Source organism: Gekko japonicus, unplaced genomic scaffold, assembly GCF_001447785.1.
Source record: "Gekko japonicus isolate JY-2015 unplaced genomic scaffold, Gekko_japonicus_V1.1 scaffold347, whole genome shotgun sequence".
Lineage (NCBI taxonomy): Eukaryota > Metazoa > Chordata > Lepidosauria > Squamata > Gekkonidae > Gekko > Gekko japonicus.
The window spans coordinates 679,991-702,994 of NW_015173133.1; the positions used below are offsets into that span (position 1 = coordinate 679,991).

Here is a 23,004-nt window from a genome sequence, read left to right on the forward strand (position 1 = left end):
AAAGGCCTTTTGAAAAAAGCTTCCTAAGTTCACTGTATCTCAGGCCCCCAGAGAGCATATAGTTACAAAAAGATTTATCCTCTGAACAGCACATATGATACCACTTCAATTTAAAGCAAACACTAACCAAAACATAATTTTTGTGGCCATTCTTTGGGATTTAAAGGGCTATGCGGAACTTCCCAACTTCTTATTCCACTCCCCCCAACCCAGTCTTATCACTCCAAAAACCTAGGAATAGAAGAATGACATGGCAAGAAGAGTTGCACTCACTGTTCTAGAGGAAACTGGGCAAGTCTTAGTGCCTGGGCATATTCAGAGCTCTCATTGGATATTGACAATTTTTTTGTAAAGAGAAAATAACAAAACCCTTAAACCTTGTAATGTTGTATACCTTGTACAATGGCCTGCCTAAAGTCAGGAGAGCTTCCACAGCTTTGTCATTCTGTGTGAAACAGAGTAGTTCAGGAAGGCCTTCCTATAAACGTAATAGGGACATACTGTAACATATTGTTTCTGGAAAGTTTTATAAAGGGAATGGGACCGTGTTCTATACCACTATACATAGACCATATTATCTGTCTGCGGCATGTATTATCCTGTTGTCACTTCACTGTTTTCTACTGATCTTCTGAAATAATGCAATTTTTCTGCATTCTATCTATACTCTGTATCATGTCTCGTAAACTGTGCTTGTTCAGATTTCTGTAATCCTAGTCATAGTACATTGCTTATTAGATGTTTTATCATATTGATTGTATTGATTTATACTAGGGTCGCCAGGTCCTACCTTGTTGCCAGTATGGGGATTGGGGGGGGCGTTCCTGGAGCGGGTGGGGCAACACAGACTTGAAATAGGAGCAGAATGCCACAGAAGTAATTATAGAAGTCTTCCATTTATGTAGTCTTTAAGTGTGTATACAGTGAGGATTCTTTGATAAAGATAAAGAAACGGGCTGAAAGTAAACCAGGACCCCATCAGAATCTTTCACAAGATGTAGAGTAAAAAAATATGCTGTTGTTTATGTATGACTACTGGTTATTGTAAGAAATAGACAATGTTGTATGTTGTAATACTTGTACTGATACAAATAACAAGGAACATATAAGTTACATTGAGCACCATTGTATTATTCATAAGTAACTTTAAGAAGAGTCTGTGTTTATTGGTTGTCACCTCACGGCATATATTGTGTTTGTATTGGGGTAACACAATGACATCAACCAGAAGTGAAGTCATTGTGTTGGCAATGTTGCACGGTGAAGCTTTGGTTTGAGACAGCAAAAGACTATGGTTTGAGGGCAAATTTACCATAGAGTTTTACCCTCAAACCAGAGCATTCCCCGCAATATTGCTGACGTGTTGACGTCACTTCTGGGTAATGTCACCACATCAGGGACGTCATGTGGGGATGTGTGTCCCACTCCGGGGGTCGCGGGCCAGGAAGACCACCCCCCTGGGGCCCCCACAGAACCGGCGAAGCCCCCACAACTCACCTCACTGTGGGAGACGGCACACGGCGATCCCGCCTGGGAGAAGGGGGAGGCGAATCCTCCGTCGATGTTCCAGGCCGGACAAGCATGGGAACGAGCACGGGGACCCTGGAGCAGCCGGCAAGCAGAGGAGCGGAGCAGTGGCAGGGAGCCTAACGAGCCAGGAATGGATGCCCGAAGCCCGAACCAAGACGAGGCCGCCGGATGGTGGTGGCGGTGCGGCCCCAGGGCCGGCAGAGTCGCCAGCAGCGACAGCACAGCTTCCCCGGAAACGCCCGACCGGCATCTCCGGTTATGAAGAGGGGCGTGGTCTGGGACGGGGAGGAGAGGAGCGGTCCCGGGAGTGGGGCGGAAGGATAAAAGGGAGAGGAACAAGAGGGGCCTGGGAGGAAACGTACGGAGGAGAACCGGAGGAGCAGAGAGAAAGCAAGGACGGAGAGAGAGAGAGGGAAGCCCAGCAGAAGTTCTCCCCGTATGGACAGAGGGACACTCGGGGTGAAGTTTAACCCTGTCCCCTGTCAGTCTGAGGCCTCTTAACTCCCTCCCCTTTTGATTCTGCCAACACCTGGTATGACCACCTCGCCTGGAGCCCAGCCAAGTCACCCGACGCCACAGCCACTGGGGGCTCTTCACCGGAGGTCCAGGAGTGGCACGACAGGCTGACAAACAGAACATTCACTATGCTACTGCTCCCTATCAAAACCTGCCTTTCCTTCACTAGACCAAGTCCCTGCGTAGGAGGGGGAGGGGGAGAGTATTAGAAACCACTATGGAGGTTGGGTCGGCAGGGTCGCTAAGGCATTACTGCTGGGGCAGGCTTCCTGATGGCTTTTCTGTTGCAGCAGAAAAGAGCAAGGGGCCAGGAGCACCTTCAAGACTAACAAAATATGGGTCAGCGCAGGGGTCATTTCCTGCAGGAGCGCACAGGAGTGGAGCTCCGGCAGTACCGACTGGATCTTAGGAAAAACTTTTTAACAGTCAGTTGTGCAACAATGACTCAGCTACCTAGGGAGGTGGTGAGCTCCCCCTCCCTAGCAGACTTCAAGCAGTGGCTGGACAAACACTTGTCAGGGATACTCTAGGCAGGGCCGGCCCCAGCTTATTTTGCACCCTAGGCAAGGAACCCTTGTGCCCCCCCCAAGCGCTCACCAATTTTCAAAAATAAATGCATTCTAGGAAGAATGAAAAACACAAATAATCAAGGAACTCCCAGAGTACGGGGCCGGGTGCAGTTTGGCACCCCTAAGGGCCAGCCCACTCTAGGCGATCGCCTAGTTTGCCTAGTGAGTGAGCCGGCCCTGACTCTAGGCTGATCCTGAATTGAGCAGGGGGTTGGACGAGATGGCCTGTATGGCCCCTTCCAACTCTGTGATTCTAGTCCAACCCCCTACACAATGCAGGAAATGCATTTTTAACTATCTCACTTCTTCAGGCTAATGACAAATTGTGTGTGTGCTGTATGCATATTTAGTTTCAATCAGCCAAACCATACCTCCCCCACTGCTACGCAGCCTTGATCTGAACTGGGGGACGCATATGCAACTGACTGCAAAAAAATGCTGAGATCTAATCACAACTATATGACGGACTGATGTTCTGCAATCTTCTCTAAAGGGAAGGAGGTCATGCTACCTCGTTCTCCTTAGTTCTTCTGCACTTAGCAATATCACAGAATAAAGAGAGTTCTTGGAGAAGATCCGTCACTTAACACAGCTTCTAAATATGAATTCGGAAACTATTGCGTCCATCACCGCTACCTCTTCTGAAATGAATGATAACTTTACTGGATCATTATGGCCTCAGGCAGAAGGGCTCTTCCCTGTGATGCTGGAGCCATGGTTCCAGCAACCCCTTCCAACAGTGGCTGGCACAGGTCAGCAAAATATGCACAAGGCAGCAGCCGTCTCCGCAATTGTCCTGTGACTCCTCAGACTCCAAAAGCACCACTGGCCGCAAACGACTCCCCCAATCACCATCGGCATATTTTTGAGCCAACAACAATCCATAACGAAAGATCAAGGTGGGCAGCCATGTTGTTCTGAAGCAGTGCAACAGATGTAGAGTCCAGCGGCACCTTTAAGACCAACAAGGTTTCACTCAAGGCGTGAGCTTTCGTGTGCAAAGCGCTTTGCACACAAAAGCTCACACCTTGGCTGCGGTCACACACACACACACAATAATCCACTTTCAATGCACTTTCCAACTGGATTCTGCTAGTTCATGCAGCCCTTGAATAAAACTTTGTTGATCGTAAAGGTGCCCACTGGACTCTAACTTTGTCCAACAAGCTATAACATCAGCTTCCCGTCACAATCAATGTTCCCTCTAAGCTGTGGAGTCCTGTGAGCAAAGATTCCACTTCGTCAGCTACTGGCATTAGAATTGTGAGCAAGTTATTTGGCTACTGCATAAATTAGTTTGCTCTGGAGCCATTCTTTTTGCGCTAAGACAAAAACGTTTGAGCCGGAGGCTAAAAAACTGTGAGCCAGCTTGCACTAACTCAGCTTAGAGGGAACACTGGTCACAATATTCATTATCTATTACTTTCTGGCAATGTTCAGACTGCTAGCAAGACTCCAAGATCCAGCTTCCTTCTACGCAGTGTCTTTTCTTTCTTACTACCACCAGGGTTGCCAGCTTCCAGGTGGGGCCTGGAGATCTCCTGTCATTACAGCTCATCTTTAGATTACAGAGATCAGTTCCCCTGGAGAAAATAACTGCTTTGGAGGGTGAAGTCTATGGCATTCCACCCCATTGAGCTACCCTCCCAACCCCAGACTCTGCTCATCCTGGGCTTAACCTCTCAAAATCTCCAGGAATTTTCCAGCCCAGAGCTGGCAACCCTACGCCAATCTCAGCCTCATCTTCTCCATGCACCTGGTTCATCTGATCCTACCTTTATTTTGCAACCAACTCATAATTTGATTTTAGGACATAAATACCATAGCTACCTTTCTGATACCTCCAAAGGAATTCAAAAACCAGGGGAACCCCTGCCCAGACTGGCAACCCTAATTTACACCGTGTAATCTACTTTGCGTTTTAGTGAGAAAAATGGACTATATAATAAATAAATAACAAACTTTTCTGAACAGTCAACAGTATTAAAAAAGGATACATAAATGGAAGTTGCCATGGATTGAAACTAGATTTTACATATACAAAGCATGTGCTCTATCACAGAGTGTCCCCACCTGGTTTGTACTCAGAAGGGGGAGCAAGGAACTGGAATCTATAAATGGATGTCTGTGACGGACTGCACTTTTAAAAAACTTAAAGTGCTATAAGTGCTTATAAGTGCTATACAAAGAGCTGAAAGACTGGGAGGGGTTAATTCACAGAAACAGAGGGCCATGAGTGACAGGCTGCTCCAAGCAGTCTGATTAGTTAGCATCAGCTGAGTAGAGAAAGACTTGAGAGAGCTGCAAGCTGAGGAGTCAGATTTCTACCTTGACTGAGTTGAGTACTGACAGTCTGATTTCAGCCCTAGCTGAGAAGAGTCGAGTACGGACAGTTTCAGAATTCAGCCTTAGCCGACAGAGCAAGGAAATTTTGGAAGTAGGCAAAGACTCCTATTCAGGCCAAGGAAAGGGGATAGATCTTCTAGAAAGAGAAGAAAATTCCCTACCCAGTCAAACAGGGAGTTAGCTCTGAAGAGAGCAGAGATCCCTGGTCTGGTCTGGTTAGAAACTGCTTCTAGAAACCTTAAGAATCAGTTAAAAATGCAAGATGAGTACTAGTGTACTAGATGAGTACTAGTATACCCTAGTGTACTAGGGTCTGGGTACAGGAAAGTGTGTACCAGAGTCAGACAATACTCAAATAAAGTGTACTGGAGTGTTAGGAAAAATACTGAATAGCTTAGGAAACTCTCATTAACCTGAAACATAAGAACTAAAGTCTGTGCATGTACTGGTTTTACCTCAGAAATTTAAACTCCTGATTTCACCAGACCTTTCTCCTTTATGTTAAATAAAATATTTTGTTATTTTTGAATTTCAAAACACCTCGAGTGCCACCGAAGTTTGTTTAAGTTAAGTGGGCTCCTGATCCTTCCCTCAGGTTCCTGGGCTGACCGACAGCCAAAATATCAGACTCGGACAGGGTGGGACAGCCAGAGTTCTTCAGCAAAGAAGTAAACACATTACTAGGTTGGCCCAGTCAGTAATGGGAAAGAAAAACAGAAGGAAAATCTTGCTTCTAAGTGAGAGAAGTGGCCAGGGTCGCCATAACTTCCTACTAAAAAAAGGCACCAAAATGAACACACTGAATTATACCTTTTCTGTGAGTTGGCAATTAATTGGTTATTTTAGTGATTAAAAATTTATTCGAATCTTTACTTTGTCTCCTAAGACTCAGAACAGTTAATACTTGGAAACGTGTTATTGTGAAATTACTTCCTCTCAGCAAAATCCAGATTTTGATTTCCAACCTCATGTTACTTCACCTTGCCTTTTCTCCTGCCTTACATCTCTTGTAGACTTCTGCATGCATGTGTTCAGTATGCCATACTAACTTGTCAGCCTAAATATCTGTGCTGGTATAACTGATTAGTATTCAGTTATGTTCCATTCAATCTAAAAAAACCTCTTCAGGTTTCTTTCAGCATTAAAGAGAAAAATCCACTGATTATCCATAGGAGAACACCAGCTAACAAAAGTCCCATCTTTCTCTTTATTCCCAACCATCCTCTGGCCTTTAGTGTCTTTACAGGCAACAATCATTCTTCTAGTCTCAATGGCATACCTAGGACATCCACTTTTTATAGCCACTCTAGAAATTATATTATGGTATACTTGAGTCTGCTCTCTGAAGCTGTCATTCTCTAAGAGAACCAATCTCTGTAGTCTGGGAATAAGTTGTAATTACAGGAGAACTCCAGGACCTACCTGGAGGTTCGTAACGCTAGTTACAATCATTCAGTTGGTTACCTGAGCCCCTCCATATTCATGTACATGTACATGTACCTCTTCTATCAGTCCCCTCATCCACAGGTGTCAGATTAGGCTATGGAAGATGTAATTTTAAATCCCCACTCTGCTGTGAAGGTTGCTTGGTGGCCTTCGGCCAGTTAGTCTCTGTACTTCACAGGGTTGTTGTGGGGATAAAATGGATTAGGAGAGATTGATGTAGTGTCCTGAGCTCCTTGGAGAAAATGTAGAATAAAAATGTGACAAATAAAAATGTAATGAATGTAATAAATAAAATAATAAATAACATATGCTGCCTCTATAAGTACACCAATTGTACACTGGCCTTAATTGAAAGAATGGTGTATACATTACAATGAGCTGGTACACTTCAATCAGCTAGTCTTGCCTATTTATATTACTCCTCCAGGGAAATGGGAAGAAGAGCTTTGGATTGCTCAAGACCACTCAATGACCACACAACGTAAGTAAACCCAGACTGCCCAAACCCAAATCCATTATTTTCTGTAATAGTAATCCTACCATGGTCCCTTCAAAATAAAATGTTGAGATATAATTATGCTATTTAGGATGTTACAGCATAAAACTCCATGGCCAACTGAACCCAATATATCACTTAGAGTATTAACACAAGTGGAAATGTGATACAATCACAGATTTTCATAAAGAAACACATTGTGTGTGTGTGTTAAGTGTCCTACATCAGTTCACACAGTGAGGACATGTTAGTAAAGTGAGGATGTGTCAGTACAGTGCCTAGTTTTTGTCAATGAGGTGCTGGGATTTGGAAAGTACACCTGCTTGCTCAGGAAGCCTGCTCAATTCCAGATGTAAAGGAGATGGTGATTGCTCAATGTGAGATATGCTAAAAATGGCTTTGTAGCACAGGGATCTTAAGAGTATATGGTGAACTGAGAAAAGTCCTGCTTCAAATCCATGAACACAGTATAGGGGTTTTAGGCAAACCACTGCCTTCTCTCAGACTCACTTCCATCTAGAAAACAGGGTTAAAATACTGGCCTACTTTACAGAGCTGTGGCAAAGGAAAACAAGATGATACAGTACTTGTTCACTGTTGGGCATAGCCATTTTCATCTCTAAAACAACATTCAAGGTGCACCTTGTCTTGCTAATTTGCTCCTCCCCCATAACCCGTGGCACCACCCCCTGGAAGGTGGAAACACAAAACGGGAAGACCGGCAGGAAGCTGCTACTGATAGCAAACTGATGGGTGGTTATAGCATAGTCCAGGCCTTGAACCACTTTGTGATATCCTCAGTCATGCCAAAACTTTAATGTGGCACTGGGTTACTTACTGTACCCACTTTCCATTCTGATTGCTGTTAGTATAAATAGACCAACAGGATCAGCAAGGGAGCAGCAGCGATGGTAGTGGGTAAACTTGCCATTGGTATGCCAAACCCCAGCAGGACAGTTGTGCAGCACTACACTGATTTCAGGGAGTACTTCCTGTTGTTGGAAGGGCCTGAGATTTGGAAAGTTTTACAACATGCTCCTAACTGTGCTTACTCAAGAGTAAATTCAGTAGTGCACTTTAGGCTTGTATCCTTAGCCTTCCATTACCACCTCAGCCAAAGCCGGCTAGAAGAAGTCTTCTGTAACTTGAAACCATCCCACTTTAACAGGCTACCATCATGCTTATTTTATACATGGAAAACTGCAGGTGGAAGAGAAATTCCCACATAAATCCATGAAATGTGCCTTCAACCCGGTTCTCACAGACCCAACAAGTTCTACTCTCTCACAGTGCATGTTTTATTATTGTTTAGATTTCTTTTACCCCACCAGCAGGTTGTAATCCCCTTAAGCCTTTTGAATCTTCAGAAAAAATACTCGTAAATTAACAAAAAAACCCACTCGCGTCCCTCCGCAACCCGCGACTACAGCCAAACGTAAACCCAACCCCCTCCGGCCGCCACCCTGCATTGTTCTTGCTGCCTCGGCAGGCTACTGCGCGGCTCTGTCTGTCCGCTCCGTTCAAACTAAAACGCCCTCAACTGCTAATTTCTCCTCGCACAGAGAAAAGCTTTGCTAGGCGCGGGCACCACGCGCTCGGCCCCTTTCGGGGCGCGCACTCGCCGGTTGTTGACCCGACACGCACGCACTCTGTGTGTGTGTCTCTCTCTCTCGCTCGCGCGCAAGGAAGGGGTGGGTGAGGAGGAGGAGGTGAGTGGCGTTTGTGACGAGCTCCTGGTGGAACGGCTGAGCGGTCACGCGCACGGAACGGTGTGTGTCTCGCTCACTGTGAGAAAAGGCGGGGAGGGAGGCAAGGAAAGGAGACAACCGGGGCGGGGAGGCAGGCGGGCGGGCGGCGGCCGCGGCGTTCTGTGAGGCGAAGGAGAGACGCTGCCGAGCAGGAAGCGCTGCCACCGAGCCAGGAGCCAGCCAGTGTCTGCCCAAGAGCGAAGAGGGCAGAGTCTGCGCTGGTGAAAGAGAAGGGTTTTGTACGGGCGAGGGGCGGCACCAGAGGACTGACCTCTTCCAAACTCCCCAGCCCCGCGTTTTACAACCCACCGGGAACTCCGCGTAGAAGCCGCGCGGCCCGCCGCGGCCCTCCCGGCGTGTGGGTGGCTTCGAGAGGGCTGCTGAGGAGGATGTCGGGCGGTAGTGGCGGCAGCCGGGAAGAGGAGCGGCGCAAGCTGGCCGACATTATCAACCACTGGAACGCGAACCGGCTGGACCTGTTCGAGATCAGCCCCCCCACTGAGGTGAGCCATTGAGAAATAAGAGATGGCCCCTTCCTTTCTTTCGGGGTGGGGGGTGGGGGGGGAGCTGAGAGGTGATACCACCCGACCTCTCATGCTCCTCCCCCCCGAGAGTGCACATACCTCGTCCATCTACGCCCCCCCCCTTCCTCCTCCTCTTCCTCATGGAGGTGAGGCCGCCGGCGGCTGCGCTTCCTACCAGCGCCTCCATCCTCGCCGACCAGAGACTCCGCCCCTTCCCGAGGTGAGAGACCCATCAGCTCCAGTATGGCACACCCCCACCACCGCTTCCCAGGAAGAAGGTCCCTTTCTCCCTGTCGCCGTCGTTCGGGGAGGCGAGATAACCGGCACCCGCTAAACTCCTCTCTCCATTTGGATGAAGGAAGGCCGACTTCCACCGTCCTTCCCTTGTTCTTAGTGGGGAAATAATCCCCACCAGTACCTGTGTATACCCCTCCTCCTCGCCCTTTCCATTGTCGCCGTTTCTGTCCTGGTCCCGTAGATGAGGGTTTCTCGCCCTTTCCTGCCTACCACTCACTATTGAGTTGTTCCCGGTTCTTACCCCCCCCCCCGTTTTCCTTTGGAGGAGACACCGTTTCCAATACAGGCCTCGCTGTCTTGCCTGCCCCGCCCCCTTGCAAATCTTCAGGTCAGCCTTGCCTTTTGATGGTGCCCTGGTATTCTCTGAACCCTTCTCTGCATCCTACAAGAACCAACTGGTGGTCCCCAACGTAACCCCCCTCCTTTCCAAGGGCTCCTCTGATTCAGTAGAGTGTGTACAGAAACAGTGACAGCTCCCCAGTAATTAAAATTTTGGTATTTTGTTCAGGAGAGAAAACCCAGGGTTTAGTTCCATAGAATTTACAGCAATAAGCGTTATAATATTTTAAAGGGATTCTTTGTTTTGTGTGATGTTTTTCTACTTTGTAGTTGGAGGTTGAAAAAAGTACTTCTGAGCATCTGGTAATAGGTGTGTGAGACTTCTGAGATCTGGGGTGGGACCTTTTCATAGATTAGGAAAGGGGAATCCAGGTGGTTTTTGTAATAGTTGTTTGACGGTGGAAGATAAAATTTGCAAAAGTGTTACACTGCCTGAAAATAACTTTCTTGAAATGACGAATAAAATGAGTAGTGGAATGGATGGCTAAAAGAGAAGGGATTGTTGCATTCATAGGATGTAACAAAAACCTGACAGAATGAATGATTACAGAAACTCTGAACACGCCAGTATTTTATTAAAGTAAATATTATGATCAAGTTTCACTGTCTTGAAAACTGACAAGCTGTACTGGCAAAATATAGTGGGTAATTTCTTCTTAATAGTTTTCTCAAAAAAGGAACAATCAGGTCACGCCCCATTACTGTGTGTCATTCTTTTTGGCTGGTCAGTGTGTATGTGTGAGTCAGTATGAAAGGTGTGGGTGAAGTATTAATAGGCAGTTCTTTCTGTTGCGGTCAAAACAGGATTGTACTCTCTTTATTGGGTGAAGGCTGATCATGTGCCTGTTCTCATGGAAGAGAAGGAAATTTACACTTGCTTTTGGCTCTGTTCTTCAGTTGCTAACAAAAGCCCAGTGATTAATAATGTATTTGTTTTCTTTAGCTTTAAATGGGCAACATCAAGACAAAATGATTCTGAAAACATTTTGAGCTGACTTAGGTTTGAGGGAAGGAAATGTCTTTGGGGAAAGGGCCAGTGGTAGATCATCTGTGTGGCATGCAGATGGTCCTGGGTTCAATATTGGCATTTCCAGTTAAAAGATCTCAGATAACAGCTGCGGGGGTGAAAGACTTTTATCTGCTCCAGTGGCTGTAGAGCTGCTGCCAGTCAACACAGAAAACATTCAGTTAGATGGACAAAAGTTATAAAGCAGTTTCATATTTTTATGTTCTCATTCTCATGACTTTTATGTAGTATTTGAGTTTGTAATGGATGAACTCTTGTACAGGTAGTCACTGAGAGAGACCATCTTTTCAGTAACTATTAGCATGAATACAGTTAGCCTTTCTTAATTTTGGACAGCAGTAGTTTGCCAGTTCAGATTTTCATTCACACAGGATCATTGGGTTCATAAAAACATTGGTGTGTAATTTTACATCAGTATTTTTCTTTGGCCTCCCTTCTGATTTTATGACAGGTTAGGTTTGTGCAGTCATTATGTTAGCAGCTGCCAACTAAGACTTGAAAATCTAGTTGTCTTATGTCACCTGTGCAATATATCATGATACCTTCTTCTATGAAGAAAAAATTTCCCAACGTGATAAGACTGGGGCAACTGGAATTGCTTGTTGAAAAATATGTGGCAAGTTGTACTGTGGAACATTGTTCAGTTTTTTAAAATATGTATGTTGGTGTATAATGATAAAAATCTGCATTTGTGATTTTCAGGTTGCTAGAATGTAATGCCATCATTTATCGTAAGGATGCGTAATTTAATTTTGTCTTTAATGCACTGTAACAATTCTATATAGCTTCTTTTTGTCGTACTTCTATGTTTGTAGTACTCTCTCTCTCTCACGCATACTTCATTTTGGGGCTAGCAGCGTTAATGGGGATTCTATGGGATGCCTAGTGGTGGAGTTAAGAGTGTTGCTTTGTTTATTTATTTATTTATTTCATTCGACTTATTATACCGCCCTGACCCCAAGGGGGGTCTCTGGGCAGTTTACATAGGGGGTTCTAAGAACGGTTGCTTCCCTAACTAGGGCCACATGGTGTAGGGACTCTTGTTCTGTGGATTCTTGTACCATTTTCTGTTACGTTTTGCTTTGTCAGTGGCACAGTAGCAGGACATAGAAGCGCTGTTGTTGAAATGGTGACTGGGCCATTCCCTGTCAGTGTCTTACAGTGGCTGTGCCATCTCTTTGGCTGTGTTATGAGGGAACATCTCAATAACTGTAGCAACCAGATCCCTTGTTGTCTGTCCTCCCTGGTATCTGATGAAGGACATTTTGAACCATCACAAACTTATACTTTGAAAATATTGGTCTCTAATGTGCTACTGAACTGGAATTTAGCTCCTCTGCTGTAGACCAACACTGCTACCCCCCTGAAACTATCTCCTCCCTTTAAGTTTCATACATTATGTACCTTGGTACAGTAATGTCAATCTTCCAGAAAATTTGAAGCCATGGAGGGCAAAGTGTTTTTTTCTGATTCCCTTTGTAAACATTTTGAGAAATATACAGTATATATTTATCACTGAACCTACACTTTTTATTCTGTTCCTTTAAGAACATAAAGTGCATCATGGTAGTAAAATGTATATGTATAAATCCTATATTCAAACAAAAATTGAAAAAATACTTAATAGTAGAGAGAGGAGAGAAAGCTATATACGTCTACATCCTTTGCTGCCTGGATACATACATCTTAGGTTTTCTACCTGAGGCTTTCTCCCCTAAGGTTTTGTTACTCATAACAACATACATTTTGTAGTTTCTCTCTCCTGCCTCCTTCTGGCTGTGATGAGGAAGGCCCTGGGCTGGAAATGGAGGGGGCATCAGCTGTGGTGGAGGAGCTGTTGGCTGTTGCTGTGGAAGCCCCACAGGGCAGGTCACCACCACCTTGGAAGATCAAGCACTGCCTGTCCCATCCTGACCGATGGCTGGAAGAGTCTGGCCATGCATAAACTAGCTAGGGCATGGCTGGCTAGTAGTCATTGTTGCCATGGTACAAGATGGCATCCTGCTCAGTTTACAGCAGAGGTTAGGCACATGGATTGGGGAGGGGCCCTGTTTGCAGCAGCAGGTGCATTTCCTGGGATGGGTCTTAAAGGGGGTAGCCTGAAAGAGCCTTAGGCTGGACTAGGGTAGAGAGGGTGGTTGAGGAGATTGGCGTAACATCCTGGCTCGGGAAACTGGGGCAACTATGTTACAAAGAAGGTTTATCTTGAAGTAAAGGAAGCAGCTCAAAATGCTTGCGTCTCATGTGTTTTCCTGAGCAGGTGGACCTGCATTGTGCACAGTGGAGAAATGCCAACCTCCCTGCTGCTTGTGACCATAAGTGCTCAAACAGACTTTCTTTATACTCCAGTAAGGCAAGGCAATTAGCTGCTTGTTTCCTTGTAGTAGGGTGTCATTGTGTTAGTCCTTTAAGGAGAGAGGTAAAAAGGTTTACCATTGGGCGGGGGCAGATTAAGAGGACAGCAGATTCAGATTACTGATTTCAAGTCCATCTTCGCCACACTACATCAAAGTTTCCCGGTAAAAGGCAAGTACCAGTCCACAGGCAAAGAGTGGACCCTGTATGTTCCTTACAATTTTCAAGATTTATTTTCATTAATTACACTCTTAGGTTGCATTTCCTGCAAGAAGCTTGGGGGCAGTGTACATTATTCTTCAGTCTTCCACTTCACCTCACAGTATTGTTGTGAGGACAGGAGAATGAGACTGGCCAGAGGTTACCAAATGAACATGACAGCATGCCATAAGTTTAGAGATGCATTTAGGCTTTGCGTGTTGCGTATGTTCACAATATAGACAGGAATGATCATTATCTAATGTTGCAGATTTTCTTGCATAAGAATCTTCATACTGCACAGATCTTGGACAGTATTTTGAATGAGTGAAATCTTGTGTTACTTTTTTTAGCTTGTCCTGAGAGAGAGGATATTTCATGAGGGTTCTCCCCCCTAATATACCCCCAAGTTTACAACTTTTCAATTGGAAAAATGAAGAAATAAAGTTGTTTGCTTTGACTTTGCTGTTATTCCCTACATATTTGTACCTCTCTGACATTCCCTACATATTTGTACCTCTGTCACAGTTGTCAGGTGTTCAGTCAGGTAAGTGCAGCACTGCTAAAACGTGTCTTGGGGAGGACAAATGTTTTCAAGATAACAAGTGATCTTAGTCTGTAGGAAGTAAAGTGAGTGCATTTTTCTTCTAAATTAGTAAAATTTAGCACTGCCCAATGAAATACACGGGGAGTAGGTGCCGGATAGATGAACTAAAGTAATTCTTTATATATCATGTAATTAACTGGTGGAGCTTCCTGAAACTCTGTGTTGTGATGGTTGCTACCTAAGATGGCATTAAAAGGGAGTTAGACGAATTCATGGAGGACAGGTCCCTTGCTAGCTGTTAGTCATAATGGCTGAATGGGTCTTTGATGTGAAGAACTCAGAGCAGTGTACATAATTATCCCTTCCCAGTTTTAAAGTTCTCCAGAACTTTTTATTAGGTTGAATTTAAAAAAAAATTTCCCCGGCTTTTGATTTTGGTAACTCATCTTCATCCTGAATAAAACATGCTGCAGACTTGAATAGATTAGATGGTGCTGGGTGGAGTGGCAAACTTCAGTTGAAAATACAATAACCACTGGTTTGATCAAATGTCTCTGTAGCATCAGTGGAATGCATGGGTTCTCTGAAAAGCCAGAAGCAGGGGAAAACATGGTAATCATATTAACAAAATTAAATAAATTTAGCTGATGTGCTAGGTAAACAGTCAGTGAAGTTCAAATTGGCTAATATATCAAATGGTGGGAAGGAGAAACCTCAAAAATAGTCTCCTCCCAGGACTACCATGTTTTACCTCTGCTTTTGAAGGGATACGTTTGTTCCATTTGGTGCTGAAGAAACATTTGATCAGCTGTTGGCTTTTTATTATTTGTTTACTGATTAAAATGGTTATATCTCACCAAGGTGGCCTACAAATCCTCATATAAAAACCATAATTTAAAACATATGAAATAAAACCCCTGATAAGTCCTCCTCCCAAAGGGGTATGCATAAAAAGCATACTGCATAGAATGAAGAAAACAGGCATTAAATCATGTCTGAAACACCTCCCCCTTCTTTTGTGTCTGTTATATCTAGCTTCATGAAAGTTCTGGAGACTTAAAAAAAGTTTGTACACCATGTTGGGTTTTGTTCCTAACAAAAGGTATAACATAGTTTTTGGATTTTTCCTTGGGCTAAATAGTTACCTGCAATCTCTGTCAGTGAAATACACTGTCAAATAAATACAGTATTACCATAAATTCAACATGATGCAACTAAAGGTTAGCTGGAGAGAAATGGTTTTGAATCCAGCCTGGTCTCTCATATCTTTGGTGGATGCTAACTGATGCACAACATTTACTTGCTCCTGTGAAAGAAATACATGATCGGTCAAGAAAAGAATACTAGTACTACTATCTGGTATGTTAGATTGTTCTCGTTTGTGTTGGATCATGCTTTGAAAAGGGGTGGTTGAAGTTTGTTCCTTATTCATCATTATCTTATGCCAAATGGAAGGGTATAAGTTAAATGCAGACATTGTCTGGTTGCTTGTGCTGTAAATACTTTTTCCTGGGAGTTTAAATATTTTTTTCTTGGCTCTGGTAAGGACTGGTTCCTAATTATTTAAAGTATTGATCCACCTGTGGTGAATTACTTTTTGTGTTCTGTTCTTTTAATCTTTTTAGAGCCTTAAATTCATACAGTGTGAAATTATTAAAAACATAATTTAGATCTTCAAGAGAGAAAAAAACATACCGTACATATCCACTTATTTTTTTTAATCTTTTTTTTTTTTACAGAGGAATCAGTGCTGAAACTCACTGAAATTAAAATCTAAAAGAATATCAATTAGAAATGTTCCTCAGGGAGGGAATTCTCAACTTGGCTAGATTCTGGTGTGGTGATGAGTGAGGCAGCTGTGAAATCACTGAGTTCTGTTTGGCTTTTTTTTTTCATAATGCAAAGATGCCAAGTAATTTACTTGAAAAAAAGGGCCACAGTTAAGAACAGTTCACAGACCTCCACACTTAAGTGCCCAGAAGCTTTTCAGATGCAGGACTGATAGCTGGTAGGCAAAAGTTCATCTCTTTTTCAGATGGAAAGCAAAACCTCGTGTGCTTTACCATAAATATTAATAATTTGCAACAATAAATCATACATAATAATACACACACACACACACACTCAAAGGCACCACACCTTCTGCCTCTTTGCACACATGCTGAAAGGAACAGTAGGAAGACAAGGTGAGGGTTGCTCAGTGGTAGAGAGGGTTCTTCCATGGCTCTGAGCGTCTGACTCTTGTTTCTCACATAGATATACCTCCTTATGCTAGGTTTGATTTCCTTCTGCACATTTCTCTTGGTCTGTGGCCCCTGGCCCTAGGCTTGACACTGGTAAGATCGTAACTTTGGGATGGATCCAGTCCAAATAGCACGGATCTTCCTGGCTTCCCCTACCCCCAGCAGTCCTTTCCAACCCAGGAAAGTTTATTTCTAGGGACATGTAGCCTACATGGAGTAATAGCCACAGAAGAAGCAAAAGGAAGCATTTCCCCCCTTTCCGCTCCCTCCTGCAACTTTCCAAGCTGTGGAGTTTTTGTTCCATGTGGGTCCTGTAGCGCTGTGAACCAACTTTTCTGGGATCAAAAATTGCTGCTAGAGGGAAGGGAAAGCTGGGAAGATGGTTGACCTTTAGCACCTTCTGCTGATGAACTGCTGGATTCATCTGTGTGGCTCCCTCTGTCTCTGGGTGCTACCTCCTTCTGGATGTCCAGTAATTTTTTTTTTGGAGGGGTGTGTGTGTGTGTGTAACATTTTTAAGGGGTGTGTGTCTTAGTTTGGGTCACCTTCCTTTTGAGTAAATATGGTATTTTGCTCTTCATGTGTGATTTTAAACTTCAGCAAGAGTTCTTTTTTAATTTAAACAGTACATATTTGTTGCTTAGTAAAAAATGAATAAAGGGAGAAAAATGGATGAACAAAGGCAGAAGTATTTTGTTAGCATTCATAGGGTTTGTGTGTTCTCAACTAATAAAACTTTCAGTGAGCATTCTGATTCTTGGTACTTTGTTTTATTGCTCAGTCCTACTAAACTGCTGAATTAGGTAGTGTTCAGGCTGAACGTTCCTGATTTTGTTCATTGTTCAAGTGGTGTGCTAGTATCATGATCCTAAGCGTCTTTGTTTGGAAATAAGCATGAATTTCAGTGTTACCTTATTTTTCCCTGAGTTTTTCTGGTTGTTATTATCTATGTACATATAGACATATTTAGACTTATTTATTTCCATTATTTATTGTCCCATTATCTCATTGTGGTGAGATTCGGTGCTTTTTGTTGCTTTCTGGCTGCAGCTTCTATGATTGAATAGGTGCTTCCCCCCCGCACCCCCGTTCCCCCCCCCCCCCCCCAATGGCCACATCTCATTAATTTTACCAACAATTTCTTCCTAATAATTTATCCAACTACACTTTAAAATATAGTTAAAGCAAAATTTGTCATTTGGGCAGCCTTAAAGCTACCTTTATTAGGCATTTTGCAAAAAAATTAAACTTTTTACTAGGGACATTTTTAGTTAATATTCCTGAACATTTGATTGGGGATTGGCAGAAGTTACTGAATACCTTCATTTGGGATAGCAAGAGGCTGAGGGCTAATGTAAAAGTTATTCATAATGTCAAAGATATTAGAGGATCTGACATAGCTAATTTACTATAGAGCTTCAAGGTTGCAAACAATTTCTAAGTGTGCAGGGAAGCAAATTGATCCAAGTTTGCTTGCAATGGAGTGGAACTTTATCAAAATATCTTTGTGTGCTTTTCTATGGCTTGAGAAGTCTGAAAAGAAAGATTTCTATAGATTTGATAGCACAATTACTAGTGATCTATTATGTGTATGAGGAAAGTGCAGTAAGCATCTATCCCCTACCATTATCTTCAGCAGTCAGAGATAAAGGGTTTATCTTACATGTGAATGTGAGCATGTAGTAAATACTTATATTTATAGGTGAAGTAGTATGTCTCTCCTTATATATAATTCTGTATTCGAGTGGCAACATTCCATGCGCTCCCAAATCAGTTGGGTCCCTGAGCTGTCACTCAGAAGGTGTCCCAATCCACTGGCTGCGTTTCCAGAGTCCCGCCCACAGAAGCAGCGGCCAGCATCTCTGCCTCAGTGTTCTGGGAGCTGAGGGATGCGACAGACGCTCCTGTGGGCGGAGACTGAGGAGGCTGAAACCGAAGATGGTGCTGTGGCGGCAGTCGTCATCGGCTGCGGCCGGGAGCAGTTAGCTGGCTGAGCTGCGAACCCACAGAAGTGCTGCCCAGCTCACTATGCGGGGAGGCGAAGGACGGGCCGGACACTCCGGCGGGCGGAGGATGAGGAGGCAGAGGCCGACCATGGTGTCCCCACAGCGGGCGTTGTTGGCTGCGGCCAAGTGCAGGTGCCTGGGCGGACTGCAAGCAGATGGGGGCTGGCACCATGTGGGAGAAAGCAGCCAAGGAGGAGGGCGAAGCCACAATCTTTCTAGAACTTGTTGTATGCCTTTTATAATGGGATTTACTACTAGTAGAATTATAATGTGTATCTTTGCTTTTTTGTAACTGAATTGATGGTAATAAATTATTTTTTAAAATAAAAGATCCCACTTTATAAGTATTGATGGATGCCTCGTGATTCTTTTGAAGTTAATTGGGAGTCTATGGATCTTGTACATTTCAGGTTTTTGAACCTAAAGCCAGACTTAATAGTGATTGAATCACTTAAAGCTACAAATAAAGCATTATTTGTTCAGTTTGGTGGCAAGACAGCTATGTTTGAATCACTGGCTTGGTATGTAGAAATGTCACTAAGATATTCTTCAGAGATTATATAAGAGAAATCAAACGGGAATTCCTTGAGTTTATAAGCACGTCAACCAGTGTATCTGGAATGCTGCTGTTGGAGTACATGCTCAGTATAGGTAGATAATGGTGTGGTTTACTTTTGAAATTACGGGGTCTGTTTGGAGTGTGATGCCCTAAATCCTTGCCAGGATCTTGTTCAAAGCTTTGGTCAAAATGACCAGATGCCAACTAACTACATAAAGGAAATCTTTACTTAACATTAGATAAGGTGATCAGTAAGGCTTTCAAAACTAAACATCTTTGCTTGATCCTACGGAAGGCAATATTAACATCTTATAATGATGGAAACCATCATTAGTTTTAAGTACCTCACTCTTACTCCTTAAATCTCAGAGCAGATTATACCATGTACAAATACAGTGTATCCCTGTATTTGAGCACTGCAAACAATTTTTTAGCATGTGGATATCTATCCCAGGTTCCACTTGCCTCAGCATTTGTTAACAAAAACATTGTCTTGCTTGAAGATAAATTCAGATGGGTAGCTGTGTTGGTCTGAAGCAATAGAACAGAGTTTTAGTCCAGTGCCATCTTTAAGACCAACAAAGTTTAATTCTGGGTATAAGCTTTTGTGTGCATGTACACGTCATCGATACTGGTATCTGATGAAGTGTGCATGGACACAAACGCTTATACCCAGAATTAAATTTTAAGGTGCCATTGGACTAAAACTTTGTTCTTGTGTCATGCTCAGTCATTTAGTTTTGGAAGCTTGGAAGGTTGTAGGCATGTTCTGTTGCCCTTAAGCAATTATACAGGAAAAGGCATGTTGGCTACATGGTCAGAGGACATGGAATATGTTCCTATATACTAATTCTGTTTGCAGTACAAACCAATCTGTTCTGATTGTTACAGTCACCATTCGCTATGTTTATTCATTTGGGATATATGTTTGTTAGAAAGTGGGAAACACAATTTAGGTCAGTGATTTAAATGGTTCTTTTTCAGTCTCCTTGATTTAAATCAGTCCATTCTGTCTGCTGTCTCCTTTCTCCATGTTTCCAGTGTAGTGTGGTATAATTTTCAGTCTCAGTGTAACTGTGGGACAGAAAAAAAGCTACTCTCTCTCTTGCATTAGAGTTGGTATTCATTAAGAAGGTTAGGAGGGAGTTTGAGTGAGCTGTATGTAACACTGGCTTGGATCCAGCAATGCTCAAGCAGAAACATAAATAGACTTAGAGCAGTTCTGCTTGCACAAGATCTTCTGTAACACCTAGTGCTTTTCTTCCTACATGTTATAGTGCCAAGAAACTGTTTGCACACCATCTTGCACAAGTGGAAACAATACGAATACAATTGGTTTGATTTAGCACAGCTAGCACAAGCTAAAACTTTATACTGGATCCAATCCAATTTCCCTGTATCTGAGTGGACTTTTTAGTTTTCCTGGTGGGAATGCTTGGGTGTGTCTTGGCTACCAGCTAATTGCAGACCTAGTATACTTAGAGCTTACAAGGGTAAGAAGGAAAGCTAAACAATAAAGATAACATTAAACTGTATAATGCTAGTGTCATGATCTGGATTGTGCCACCAGAGGCTTACCAGGCCCAGGGAGCCTGGCTAGCAGTAAGGGAGGCTGGGCCTACAAACCCCAGGAGACCTTGGGAAGTTTTGGCACTGATTTTGACCAAAAGGGAAGAAGAGAGCTGGGGGAATATAGGAACTGGTACAAGAGGGAAAGCTGTTCTTCTTCCCAGGGAACAGAGCCAGAAGGGACTGAGGCTGCTGTGGGGAAGAAACCCTCATCCTGAGGGAAGGGTGAGTAGTCTAAGGCCACTTGATAGTGAGTTAGGGACAATATTTAGACGCGTTGGGGCATTTGATTTCTTTTCTTTTCACTCACTTACTGTTATTATTCTGCACCTTGTTTGTTTGACCTTCTATAAAATAAACTATTTTCATTGTTCACTCTGCCTGGTCCTCACGCCTATTATTTGGCAAAAAGGGAGGTCTAAAGGCCTGGGAGGGTGCTCTGGGCCTTCTCAGAGGAGCCTGGAACCAGAGTGGTGGCAGCATCAGGTGACACCCCACCTGAGCCGTGACATCTAGTGAGAAGCCCAGTAGACATACTGCAACTTCATTAGGTGTACCCCAGGCAAAGTTAAGTGCTTCTAAGTTTAATTGGCATTTTCATTTGAAATAAACAGAATTTAAAATTGCTCAGATTCAGGTGGATCATGCACATTGTTTTAGAACTCTGTCGCCCCACCCCATTTTCAAAGCAATCTAGTATTTCCAGACACAGATTGATGATGTGTTTTCCGGGGGGGGGGGGGGATGAGAAACTTTCTGATTCCCTAAAGAAAGTGTGATTTGACTTCTGTTGTTAAACATAATTTAATAATTACATCATACTAATTTTATATTCCAATAGCAATAAATAGTTGAACTGAAATATTTTACTGGAAAGAAATCAAATATGGGTTAAATGTTGAAAAATATTGAAAGTTCTATGTGGATATTATTACTACTGGAATAATACAATATAGCTTATACTTCACTTCTTGAGCCACCGCAGCTCCTCTATACTTCACTTACATTATTTAAATTTTATGGAAAGAAACTCTGAAGGCTCTGAAAACTGTTAACCTATATTAATTTTAGCTTGAAGAACTGTTCATGATATACTTAAGCAGAATTTAATTTCTCTTCCATAAAGGTCACTGAGGCAGATCAGTTTTACTTTCACTCTCCATAGCATCACGTCCATTACTAGTTAGTTCAATTTCAGACTGGCAGTTACAGTATTTTATCAATTATGTGCACCAAGACAAATAAATATGAACATTAGCTTTGGCTTTGATTCATATAGGGGTGGTGGACCAACCATTATAATTACTAGGAAAATTCCTGGTCGTCCACTGCCCTGGGGGGCCCTGTCTAGAGGTACCCCCCCGTACCATTTCCATTTCCTCCTGGGACACTTCTTATCTTTGTGGCAACCCTCACCTCCTTAGCATTGTTCTGTGCCCCCCTCCCTAGCTGTTTACTTTTGGAATTCTTGAGCCAAAATCAATGTGAAAACTTGCTTTCTTTTTTTGGCAGGATATGCTGGCCTAACAAAATTACCTTCAGCAGGTTACATCTCTTGGTTTTATCAGTGTGTTTTTAATCTGAGCAGCTGTTTTTGATTGTGATAAGTATGGGAAGTAAAGAGAGTTTGTGAAAAAGAATTTCTTGTTTGGCCAGTGTAACATAGGTGGAGTAGGAAGCTGTGTGATGAAGCAATAACTAGAAGACAATTATGCTGAGGTATTATAGACATGGAGGAGAGTTACTGGGTAGCATTGTTACAGTTGTAAACCTCTTATATAATTTTTGAAATGAGCATTTTATACATAACATCAGCATTTTTGCTGTTTCACTGAACATGTCAAATGAAGAATTTGTACCCTTCTGGACAGTTTGGGAGCGAGTTAATTGAACTTAGCAGTACCTCCTTTCTGGTATAAATAAGAACATTGGAATATATATTTAAAATAAAAGCTAATAGAAACTTATAACTGATCATTAATGAAGAATTTGTTCTGTTTATTGTTGGAATGGAAGACAAGCTTTTCAAAAATAATTTTAGGGGTATATTAATATCTTTGAGTTCGTTTTGGTGAAGCAAAAATATTGGATTGTGATGTCCATCAATTTAAAGGTCAAATATTAATTGACCTATTATTTGGCAGCTTTATTTGTTCCTTAGCACAGCCATTCATCTATATATCTATCTATATATCTAATAGCCAAGTTGCCCCCTCTGTGCGGATATCTAAATCTGCACATCGGGGGCACCTGGGGGGCAAGGAGATTTTCCTGCACACGTGGTGCAATGCCCAGGTGTGCAAAAAAATATTAAAAGTTGAAAAAATATTTAAATTAGGTAAAAAGTAAAAATTAAATGAGCGTTCCCTGCGCACGCGCAGAGAACGCTCTGGAAACTGGCGGGCCGGCGGCTGGAAGGCACTCAGGCCTCGCCCCGGAGTCAGGGTGGGTTGGGGGAAGGAGATCGGCCAGGCCCAAGACAGGGAGGGGGAGGAGATTGGGAGGCCCAAGTGGCCGGACGCCACTCGGACCTCGCCGCCAGAGCGGGGGGGGAAGGTGATCGGTGGGTCCTGAGCCGGGGGGGAGAAGAGTTCAGCGGGGCCGGGTGGCTAGAAGACGCTCGGGCCTCGCTGTTTGAGCGGGGGGGGAGGAGATTGGTGAGGCCACTCAGGCCTCACCGCTGGAGCCC

General features: G+C 43.4%; 1 protein-coding gene across 1 annotated transcript in view; it reads left to right on the plus strand.

Moving 5' to 3' along the window:
- Positions 1-8,713: 8,713 nt before the first annotated feature.
- Positions 8,714-23,004, plus strand: part of MLLT4 (myeloid/lymphoid or mixed-lineage leukemia; translocated to, 4) — a 170,694-nt gene continuing 156,403 nt past the window's right edge. The window contains exon 1 of the mRNA XM_015422166.1: positions 8,714-9,154. Coding sequence (XP_015277652.1) covers positions 9,041-9,154 — 114 coding nt within the window. The 5' untranslated portion in view covers positions 8,714-9,040. The remainder of the gene's footprint in view (positions 9,155-23,004) is intronic.